The sequence below is a fragment of the Pyrgilauda ruficollis genome, unplaced genomic scaffold (genome assembly GCF_017590135.1).
Source record: "Pyrgilauda ruficollis isolate IOZ18807 unplaced genomic scaffold, ASM1759013v1 scaffold271, whole genome shotgun sequence".
NCBI classification, from domain to species: Eukaryota; Metazoa; Chordata; class Aves; order Passeriformes; family Passeridae; genus Pyrgilauda; species Pyrgilauda ruficollis.
The window spans coordinates 141,201-153,500 of NW_024524056.1; the positions used below are offsets into that span (position 1 = coordinate 141,201).

The window sequence follows — 12,300 nt, forward strand, 5'->3', positions numbered from 1 at the left end:
TTTCATCTCGTGTATATGTGACTACTAAAACAAACCCACTATACAAATTCCTCATGTTGTGCAATCTGCTCTTAAAATAGGTATTTTCAAAAGCAGTAGTAATTCAGTCAATTTGGTTGGTTGGTTTTAAGTACTTGGTTTGATTATTTTATCACATTTCTTTTTAGATTTTAAAAAAACTTTTAATAATGGCAAGTTGTAAGTTCATGCATTAAGGTTTTCAGAAGAAATGTACAAAGCCAGTATTAAATAAATTCATAAATTCAGTGGGAGTTTTTGTTATGCCCTAACTACAATTTTCTATAAGATACTACTCTTAGCAACCTGAAATGCATGCAGATGGTTTGTGGAATAGAAGTAGAAAAATAATGAAGAATGTAAATCTAGTTCCTTAGCCTATATCTGCTCACGTGTTATCAGAAACGTGGACTTCTTTATCTCCTAGGAATATATTTGCTTTACAGTCTTCAGAACATCTTTCTGAAGAACATAGGACCACTTCTTAACCTGATAATTACATAATGATTTTTTTTTCTGGGTAATTAGTATTATCAGACAGGACTAGGTAATCAGTTGGTGTTAAGTAATGCTTACTTATTTTTATGTCATTGGACATGTGGCATTAGAAGAAAGTAGTGGATAAAAAATTGCAGAATTAATGGAATACTGTTTATGTTAGGAGTGTGATAATGTGCAGATGTTTTGGAGGAGCCTATTCCAAGATTGCTTCTTACCATCCTTTGCCTCAAACAGAGCAGTTATGAAAATATTGTTGTGTCAGGGTACATTTTTGGGTCATACCAGCTACAGACTAATTCATTGAGGTTGTTGTGGAAATTATTTGTTTCTGTCACAGTATACTAGTCACTGAAGTTACAACTAATTTCTGAATTTTGTTACCTGCATTCAGTGCATATGTGGGATTACATATGTATTTATGTAATTGAGGTAAAAAGCTGCTGAACAATGGCCTAATGAGAAATTTTCAATCCTAGGAAAAAGGCACAAAGTGTCATGGTTTGACGCTGGCACAATGCCAGTGCCCCCATGAAAATATATTTTCCCTAGTGGCTGCTAGGAACAGAGCAAAGCAGGCTTCAACTTAGGAATAAAGGAAGAAAATCTTTATTAACTACAATATCTAAAAAGGAACAGACACAGAACTCAGAATGAAAACCCTCTAAATTCGTCCTCCTCCCCCCTATTTCCTCCACAGCATGAAATAACACCTTAGATTTCTACCCAGTCACCATCTCTCAGATAATCAACTTTCAGTCCAGCACCACCCCTCAAATAATCAACTCTCAGTCCATCAGGGAGAGAGGAGTCCTCCCTTGCACCATAGGCTTCCCCCAGAAACACAGTTGAAACCTCTTGGGTTTCCATGTCACTCGAGGCACCACCCGGAGAACATCTGCCCTCATGACTTCTTCCCTCCATGTCCAGTGCTCTCACCACCGCACCTGGACCAGAACTGCTTTTAGGGTTCCCCATTTAAGGATACTCCACCCAGTTACAAAAAAGCAGCAGTCTCTCTCAGCTTTGGGACACCAGTCCCCCCCAGATTTACCCCCTGGGGCCAAGGGGCCTCGTGAACAGAGATCTTCCTCTTCACTGAAGACAGAGGGCATCACCACACCCTCCTCAGCCATCTCTGTTCATGCCACTGCTTCACTGCACTCTCTTGGCTCCAAGGCATTGCCTCCCCCTAAATGCAGTCTCTGTGTCACAGGAAAAACATGGGTCTGTTCATGGCCATTCAAGAAAAGAGTCCAGCCCAAGGCCACTCCATCATCTCCTCCCACCTAGGATTCTTCTCAGCTCTTTGGACATCCCTCACTTGCACCAACTTTCATCACACTTGCCCATTTCCTCCTCCTTCATCAGTCTCTCTCCTCATTCAGATTCAGGAGGATCAGTATTTGTAAGGTTTCCATTATTGAAGAAAAGGATTTTAAGCCTCCTCCCAGGGAGGCCAGTTCTCAATGTCACATCCCCCACTTTTCTTTCTGGCCAGCCGTGCTGCTAGCACAATATCAAATTTCAAGGCAGCACAGGCACTGGCTCTCTATCTCTCTCCCAGGGGTAGGGGGGCCCGACGCTTCTCAAGGCTCCTCCACCGTTCCATCTTGCAGAGCCTTCAACCCCCTCCTCTGCCTAAGGCTCCAGCCTACCTCACCCGGCTGCGTGGCTTCCCCTCCCCCAGCCAGCCCTGGCTGGGCAGGGGAGCTCTGACCTCCTTTCTTGACCAGGACCAAGAGAGAGTTCTCCTGGGAGTTCTCTGCTCTTTTAATCTCCTGTGTTCTCAGAGGCGGTCCATACCTTCAGTGGCCAAACCAGGTGCCAGTATTCAAATCAAAGCACTGATTGGTTTGACCACAACCTCCCAAAAAACTCACTTCCTTCGCACCCTAGGACGCAAAGTTACTGCAAAATTAAAGAAGGTTTGAAAATGACATATGAATGAAAAACTGAAAGTTTAATACTTCTTGTCAAAAATTACAGTTCTAAGTCAAATAAAAATTCTAAATTTCTAAACATCTTACCAACTGCATTGATAATACCAAAAACAAAAGTACCAAAAACTCATTAAAGATGGGGTAAAGGTAGTTTGTAAATAAATAAATACTGGGTTTTATGTAAAGTAAAATAAAAAAGTGCATGGACTAAATTGTAAAAAATATGTCTTACTTTGTTAGCGTAGCTTTCTTTGTGTGAGACTGTTGGCAACATGATGATAAACAAATAATGAAAGGTAATAGGTTTAAAAAAATATATTATTCACAAGTGCTGCTTTAGATGTTGATGCATTCTAGAGAATAATGATATGGTTTCCAAATTATTCCAAAGAGGGGTATTTTTTTGTCACAGCATTCTGTACGCATAATGATTTTAAACATTTGTCTGATCCTTGTCCAACTTGAGTAAAATACTGTGTATTGTCGTACCTTTTTTACTGGCATTTTTTTCTCACATTACATTGAATTGGGCTTTCATGTTCCTTTTTAACTTCATGCACACATTTTTCTGAGTTAATATTTCATATTTGTTTTCATTTTTCCATTAATTTCTTCCTCTTCAGGTGCAATCTAGCTCCTGTGGTGGAGTATGCTGCCGATGTGGGAAGTAAATCTGATTTTATTACCATGAACCCATCAGTTGTACAAAGAGCATTTGGAGGCTTTCGGAATGAGAGTGACAGAGAAAAATTTGTGCATAGACTATCCATGCTGAATGACAGTGTCCTTTGGATCCCAGCTTTCATGGTCAAAGGTGGAGAGAAGCATGTGGAGTGGGTTAATGCGTTAATCCTTAAGAATAAATTGAAAGTGCGAACAGCCTATCCGTCACTGAGACTTATTCATGCTGTCAGAGGGTAAGTGTATGGAAAAGACTGGTCTGTCCTCAGCACAATGAAATCATAACTAGAATTCCTAGCAGGCAGAAAAAAAAGATGAGTGTCAAAAGGAGCATGGTATTTCCCATATTGATGTAATGGGTTGCATTTATGTCAGGTTTGTTTGGTAATAAATACTGTCCACTCATTTAGCTAGCTCTGCTGCAAATAACTGAAATGCATTTGCACAATAACTTTTCCAATTGCACTTTTATGTAAAAAGTGTATCATCATTTTGTGATAAGCGAATCTTAAAAATAGTCTGAATTCAGTGTACAATGAAAGTGCTACATGTCTTCTTTGGGAAACAATTGTGAAGATAAAAAATACAATCTAAACAGCATCAGGGGTAAGGAAGCAACCCTGTAAATGATGAAGCCTGGCGGATCTGAAAGTACTGAGCTCCTTCATAAAATATCTAGGATTTGGAGCAATCTTTCTCCTTTTGAATTTGGCCAGATGCTTGGGCAGTTCAAAAACATTGATCAGAATCACTGAAAATGTTAATGAAACCACTTATTAGAAAAACGATGTATCCATGCTTTAAGCAGATACTTTTCTTTTTAACCCCATAATTAAACAAAACTGTCAGATGAAGTCTCCAGTGTCTTTGTAACTACTATATATAGGCCTATGCCTGAAAAGATATAGGTCTGTTCCTGAAAATCTTTCAAAAGATGATGGTAATGCAGTGTGTTCGTACATCAAATTATGACAGTATGGTAATATTCAGCCTGAGTTCCTTGAAATGTGCTGTTTGTGGGGTATAGGAAGATGCCTTAAAAAGTACTGCTATTGGCTTGTACACCAGTTACTGATTGTGTAGCTGCTCTTACTGTTACAGCAGCAGAGACAAGTTTAGAAGAGATATTTGAACCATTATCCAATGTTGTATGAGAGTAAAGCTTAGGCATAAATTATTTTGCTATGTCTCATTTTGCTATGTCTCATAGATTAACTGTTGCATTCCCTCTGTGATGCACTTCTGGCACTGGAAAACATCTATTGCCTGTAAAATTAGAGAATTCTTCAGAAAACAATCATTTTATTACTGAGTTAGGCATTTCGTTAGGCATTTAGACTTCAGCTATTTATGGGCCGTGATTGTGTTGCATTTTCAAGTATTCAAAATTACTGTAGTACATAGCTATGGTCGTTTTTATGTGTATATAAAACTGTCTGAGATTGCTTCCAGTTTACAAACAACAGTTTTGATTTCCATCCTCTAAATCTGAGTAAAATTTTCAAATGTGAATGGTAATTCAGAATGTGCAGTCTTTAACTGGCCAATTTGGAGGTCCTTTAGGGGGCTTTGTATTAAAAAACAGTATTAGTACCTACATTGTCTCTCTGAATGAGGCAACAAAACCTCTGCCATCTGAACTGTTGAAAATTTGGATTAAGTGTATTTTAGATTATACCTAGCTGTGTCATCTGATATGACTGCGTAGATTTGTGCAATTGTTGAATCTGCACTTTAAACTCCACAGTAAATTTAAATTGATATGAAGAGCTCTTTGATTTAATGAACCTAAAATTTTATTAAAGTATGGAGATATGGTGAATTTTGGGCGAAATAATTTCATATCTTATAATCAGTAAGGTTCATGATTCCAACCTGACATGTTAAATACATATAGAGAACGTCTTATGCTGAAGGGTGCAGGCTCAAGGTCTGTCACTTTTGAAAAGTGTTGTCTGTATTCCTTTCAATATGCATCAAACTGTCAAATTTTTCTTTCATTAACCTTTAAAGCATATGGTGCTAGGCACTTTCTAAGGGCAGAACATAAATTTTCTTAGACTTCAGATCTAATGATGCCAAATTCTTTATTTTTAATGCAGTATAGAGTTTTATCTAGTAACAGGTCAGTTTGGCTACAATCACAGCACTGCACTGAAATTCTCACTCCTGTTCTTCTTTCTTTTTTAATGAAAGAAATGTTAGGACCTGTACATAGTGTTCCAGAGTTGCTATTGATCAGATAGTCTCTGTTGATCAGTTGACTGCATTCTGAGATAATTTTTAAAACTTTTTTTCTGCCCATTATGTACTTTTTGGGTTAAAAAGAAGGTAATGTGGTATTGGAAAAAGAAACTACTGTTTTGCTGATTTCATGGTTAATAAAGCTGCTGTGAGTGATGAATGCTCCTCTAGAATCTCAGAAGGAGTTTAGGTTTTAAAACCAGATTATATGCATACAAGGTTCAGCACAATAACTATTTTTTAAATTAGTAGTATCATAAATGGCCATTGTATTAAGATTTCTTTTTCTTCAGTAGATTTAGTTCAAGTGGTTACCTGTGATCATTTTTCACTATTTTTCTCTATCACTTCTTTATCAGTAAGTTTTCAATATGAGATTTTGAAAGTGATTTGGGAGCCATTGCATGACTTTTTTTCCCAAAGTCTCTCTAAAAGCTAATTTATGAAACTCTTAATGTCACTGTGCACATATTGACAAAAAAAAATGAGGCAATCAATACATGAGAGAGTTCAAAGTGGAACTAAGATCTTTAAATTAACATCTTAACTGATTAAAAACACCTACTTGCTCTCTAATGTCACTGCCAAGAAGTTTAATTATAAAGTAATTATAATGAACAAACCACATAACTGCTTTTTGTTTACTTCAATGACTAATTTCAGAAACTTTATTAAGAAGGGTGAGATTTAATGCTCAACTATTTCATTACGATTATTTGTAGTAATACTTTCCAAATGAAATTATACTCTCTGAGGTGTGGAAAGTGTCTCTATAGAGGCCAGTCTCAGTAGCAGGGCTGTAATTGAATGTGGCTTAAACAGTAGTGAAACAGGAACTGAGCCTGCTGGGGTTAGAGTACAGATCATACTTACACTGGTGACAGACAACCAAACTCAAAAGTAGGATCAGCAGGACATTCTGCTATGGATCCCACCTCATGGATTGTGAAGGAATTAGAGAGGATTCCTGACACTAAACATATAGTTCGTACATTAAGTGGAGGTCAGTTAACTCCAAAGCCTTTTTTTTTGTGTGTTTCTGCTGGCGAATATTTGAAGACGTCTGTTGAAGAGGCTAACACCACCACCTCCTTACCCTGACAAGCAATACAGATTCAAAATAGACTAGTTTTCTGTGAAGTTTCTTCTTGTATTTCCTCTCCTAATTTCACAAAACAAAATTCTCACGCTCATCTTGATGTGTAAGAATGTTTTCTTGGCTGCTCTGACAACTGGAGCCAGTAGGAAACTGGATATTTTGAACTATTAGTCACTCAGCAGCAGTATCACTGAAATTGCTTCACATTAGATTCCTTCCCATCTTCTGGGTATGGAACAATTGTGTGGACATCCTGTGGGATTTGCCTGTGCTCTGTTTATTTCCTCTTTGATGCTGCCTGTGAAAGAACAGTATTATCCTGCATTAAACATGGCTGAACTCACGCTGAAATCTCTGTGTTTTGTCGATGTAAGGAGTATGCTATACCTATTTATGGTCACTTTGAAGTGCAGGGTCTCTTTTTCTTTATTAGTCAAAACAAACAGCTATTCTTTGGATGTAGTGACCTTTTGAGTAACTTTACCATATCTTCAGAGTTCTTTACTCTGGGAGTTACAGAGGAAATACTTTCAGAAACTGAAACATGCAGAAATCAAGTAGTTTTCCAGCAGCTCGGTACTGAGAAACAACTACTGTGAGTAATCTATAAACACTTCTGTTTATTTTCTTCCTGCTAACAGACTTCCCTTTTCAGTTAACTGCTAAAATGTATTTATTAAGAAAAGATGTTTTGGAATAGATGGATGAAAAAATCACCTGAGGAAAAAAAAAGGCCATTACACTGAAAACAGAATTCTAAATATAAAATTACTGTGTCTTTTGCACCATGTATATAAATATTCAAAATACTGGAAAAAAAAAATCACACTAGCTACTTTTTAGTGGAATACAATCCTATTTTTTTATATATGTGGACGTTAAAAATAGGAGTTTTAGATTATAACTACCCTTGTGCCCTAACCTAAGGTATCCTTGGAACTGGCTTTAAGTTATACAAACAAATGGGAAGCCAGTTAGTTTGGATTTTAAGAACCTAATCTGTTGTGTAAAGTTGTTCATCTAATCCCAATATCCAGTCCTATGCAGGGAGCAGGAAGTGATGTTCCTGTTCTTGACATGGCAACACTCCAGAGTTGATTTTTCAGTCTAGCAGCTGATTTCTAGAGCAGCAACACCCCTGCATCTCTTAAGGATATGCCCTGATCTTGTTTTAAAGTTTCACAGGATGAGCTTTTATTTCCTTGGCACAAGTTCTTCTATTTTATCACATTTCTGAAAGATACAGCAAGGTCTGTCAAGAGATATCGTACTTTTTGAGAGTTTTCATTGGAGGCAAGGATGGTTGAAGTAGGGCACATGAAAGCAGAACTGACAGTGTACTAAACAGCTTTTTTATGTTTTTCACTCCCTGGTCCATTCTGCCAGGTAAACCAAAATAAAAGGGATAATGTCATGATAGCAGGGATATTTCTATCAACTTTTTAAAATTCTTATTTACATTTTGACAATACACTTCTGTAAGTTTTTGTTTTGGGAGAATGGTTTTATCTCTTAGTGAGGCAACTGCTTTGTTCCTTTTCAGCAATGTTTATATAGCTAACACTTATAAAACTCACTCTTCTCATATTGAATTTCAGATTTCAGCTAGTGGAGAACAACAGAATTAGTCATAAGAAAGAATAGGAATGAAATTTTCCATTTCCAAGTTTTGTTGTTTAGGTTATCTACCATGAGCAATAGCGCAATAGCAATTAACTAATGCTAATGACTCCTAGGAGTTAAGCAGGGAGTAACACATTGTTCATTCATACAGTGTATCTGCAAATTTATATTTATTTGAAAACTATTTTGGTACTTACTATATTATTTTTTTGATTTTAGGTTGTTTTTTCTTCTTTTCCCTTACATAAAACCTGTGTTTCTGAAAACCATAAAAATGTGTTATAACTCCCATTTGATCATTTCATACTCCTGTAAAAAACATGTAGCTGTGCAATGGAGAAGCAAACTAGAAACATTTTTTGTAGTCCTATTTTTGATGAACCAGTAACAGGACGGTAATCCACAGAGAGTGATGTTAGCCATGTAGTATTAATAGAATTGAGAATACCTTGTCTTGGGATTTTTTTGACACATGAGATGAATTATCTGTTGATTTTGGCTAGAACATGTATACAAAAGAAAATTATTAGGTTTTCTTCCTTTTTTTTTTTAAAGCGGCGTTTCCAAGATAAGGCAATAATAAAAATTCTACTTATTTTTATTTTGATTGTAATGCTCCAAGAGTTTTTAAAGATGTGTGCATTTAGTTTTAATGTTACTGGTCTTCTGTGATGAGGAGAGGTTGTATTAAGCATCCAGCCATTAACAGATTTCTTCAAATGGTTAGTTAACTATTAAGGTGATGTGGAAATAAGCTAACAAAGTTATAGCTATATGCACTATATGGTTTGGCCTTTTGCTTTTGTCGGATCAAGTCATTGGACTGTTGACATGAGTAGTGCTTCAGTGAAATAATACACTGGCACAAATGTAAACAGTGGTGTCAGTGTAGGAAGGAGCAGTTTGGCTTAGTGTCTTCTGTAGCCTTGCTTTTTAATGCATATGAGTTCCTTCAAGAATGTTTAAATGGATTTGTTTGAAGTCTCTGAATTCTTGGTATAGGTGGAGAGATTTAAGTGTTTCAGATCAGAAGCACTGAGAAGTCTGTGAGGATGTTTTGTCTGGGGTTACCAAGTGCTAAGACTAATGGCTACTACCATCCTCCTGAATATTTGTACCAAAATGTAGGTGCTGTATGTTCTGTTTGTGGGTAAAAAGTTGTTAATAACACACCAGTGTTTTGGCTGCACCTGAATGGCACTTGCACAGCCTCAAAACTTCCCTGTTACCAAAGGAAATGTCATGCAATCCAGCATCATGCTCAGCAAGCAATGCAACTGTAGTAGCAGAATAAGAAGGTGGGAGGTGGTTCTTTCATTCACCTGGTAAGCTGTCTTTATCTTCATTCCTGACTTTACTTGGTTTTGCACTTCTGTTCTCTTCCCACCCCACTGAGAAGTGGGGAGAGGAGTGAGAGCATCTGGGCAGTATCAGGCCCCCATGTGAGGGAAGGAATTTGTTTATTTTATACACAAGTCATATATAGGCTTTTCAGAGGCTAAGGGAAGCCTGTTAGCATGTTTCAGTTTACATCAAAGAATTAGAACGTGAGAAAAAGGGTGAGCATTGCTCTGTTTCAGACCCTTGTGAGGGTTAGGTCAGTGCTGACATGCCTGGTATGGTGTTTTAAGAACAGAATATGTTTTCAAAGAAAATAACTGATTAATTAGGTGATAGACCTGGATTGTGCTCCTTTGCTGTTGGAAGGCTCACCATAGTTGGGGTAGATGCTATTAGTGCATGTGTTTTGAATGGAGTGAGATTTGAAGTCTCTCACCAGTACTCATGTCCTTCCCGTCCTAGACAGAAGTCTCTGTCCCTCCCCATTGTGTCTTGTGTGTCTCTTTCAGCAGAAGTTGCTCCCGTGAATCCTGTTCTTAGGTATTATGCTTGTCCTTATCCTTATCCTCATTTGTAGCCATGAGGACCTATCTATACATGTGTGGGAGGTTAGTCCTGTTTGGAACCATGTCAGTAATTCAACACTATTAACACTGCTGTATTGAAGTCCTTTTCTGAGCTCTGTCCTTCTGTCTTCAACAGGTGAATTAATAGGCCATAGGAAAAATTAGGAAAATAATAGTTATTTCTATAATGCGTAAAAGAGAATTACTTTAATTTCTAACTTTTTTAAGCAATATTTCCGTATTGCTTAAAATATGGAAATTTTAAGTATTACTCACTTAATTTTTATGAGCACTGCAAAAACAGCTTATTGATGTCTTCTAGTCTGTTTTTAGTGGAAGCAAGTGTCATAATTTGTATTTTTGTGAAATACATATCTTTAGTGAAGTAGTCAAAGAAAATGGACTTAACAAAATTTTTTGCTAGAACTTGCTGTTTCATTTCACATTTATTTGTACTTAATTATCTACCTCTGGGATACAGGTGACTTTCCAAAGAAAATGAGTAATCATTTTCTTTTGCAAGAAAATAAGACCTGTAAAAGAATCTGAGATAGGGCCGTACTGAAAATAAGTGCAGCCCCTGGTTTCAGAAATTTTGGAGGCTCACAAGGTGGGGAGTTTTGTTTCTTTTTTTTATTTTTTCATTTTAATATAAGTATGGGCACACCCACTAGCAGAATTGGCAGAGGGGAAGTAAATGAGTACTTCACAGTCATACTGAAACCAACAGGTGGCACAGCTTATGCTGGTATCAAATTATTTAGCCTCAGATGAAATGTAACATACAGATGGGCTAACGAGGCCATAGAAAGATTCATGTGTGGCATGAACTTTACAGGTGAGACCTTGCCTTTTTCACTTTTTAGTCTATAATGGACAGAGCATTGAAACACAGTAGGAAAAAGGTGGTTTACGTAGCTGTCAATGACAAGAAGGTTTCAGGAAATAATCTCAGTGTTACCTTCCTTTGGAAAGCTAACAGTCATTTAAAAATCACTAAAGAGAAATCCTGAGGTCTGATAAAGACAGTATCAAGGAGAGAAGCCCTCCCTCCATGCTGCAGTGTGTTCTCCTGTCTAAAAGGCATCCACTGGAAGCTGTGCTGGGTGTGTGAAACCCTGGGAGTGTATCTGTGCTGTCAAAAAATGAGTGCCAAGCAGATAGGACCGCTCAGCCTGCTGCAGGAGTATTGCTGCATGCTGGTGCTGGAAACAAAATGCAGGCTTGACCCATAGATCACTGGTGGCAGTTGGAATTTCTGCTGCCTACAAGGGGTTTGTCTTGAGTTTCCAAAGAGTTTATTTGCTGTAGTTTGTGGGTTTCCCCCAGGGATGTCTCACAGTGGGAGCAGATCCAGAGGGATGATGCTTGCTGGCTCTGGAGTCTGTTAGAAAATGAACTGGATGAATTCAGGAGAGAAGGAACAGGTTTGAGAGGATATGGATAGAGGAAGATTTGGTTCATGCATATGTTAATGTCAGCTCTCTGAAGATGTTAGTGGCAAACATCTTTTCCAAATTAATCTGTTAAAAGAACAGTAGGCTTCTCACAAGCAAGGATAATACATAAAGACTGGTGCAGAGCACAAAATTATGCCTCAGATCTCCTTGTGTTTAACTCATGTGATTGCTAAGCCATCATTGCTATTTTGGTGATGATGCTCATTCTCTGAAGCAGAGGTGAAAGAGAACAGAAAATCTGTCTTTCTGGTTTTGTTTTCAAATTCTATAAACTTGTTCATAATATGTAAAGCAAGTTCTGGGCACAGAATATCTGGGACATGTGCCAATGTATAAACACACTTTTTTTCTATAGCATTGATGACTTGAAGTTGAGTAGCTTGAATTCAGACTGAAGATCTCACTTCAAATGACTGTTGGTTACATGGTTGATGGTAACCTAGTAAAGCCACTGACAATATACTATGATAGCATTGATAGTAGCAGGAAGACAGCTCAGATTTTGTTTAAAGGTTTTAATGCATAATGTGGTAGCTATTTCCTTTTAAAATAATTCCAAATGCATTTACACAACCTTTTTTTTTCTTTTTCTGAATTTGCTTTGTTTTAATCTTTCAGTCTAGTGAAGTGGATATATGGTTTGGTTCAGGATTCCTTTTTTTTTCTTTATTTGATATATAGCACCAGTAGTAAAGTGAAAAATAGTAGATAGCTACCTACCATATACCTCTATTGATGCTGTACAGATTTAAAGTACGTGAAACCCACATAAAGAAAATAAAGCATGTTGTACAATACAGAGGACATGTTTCCGTTTTTTTTTTTTT

General features: G+C 37.3%; 1 protein-coding gene across 4 annotated transcripts in view; it reads left to right on the forward strand.

The window, feature by feature from the left end:
- Positions 1 to 12,300, forward strand: part of ST8SIA4 (ST8 alpha-N-acetyl-neuraminide alpha-2,8-sialyltransferase 4) — a 63,231-nt gene that overhangs the window by 34,133 nt on the left and 16,798 nt on the right. For all 4 annotated transcript variants that reach the window (XM_041471616.1, XM_041471618.1, XM_041471619.1 and 1 more), the window contains exon 4: positions 3,083 to 3,376. In XM_041471616.1, the coding sequence (XP_041327550.1) occupies positions 3,083 to 3,376 (294 nt within the window). The remainder of the gene's footprint in view (positions 1 to 3,082; positions 3,377 to 12,300) is intronic.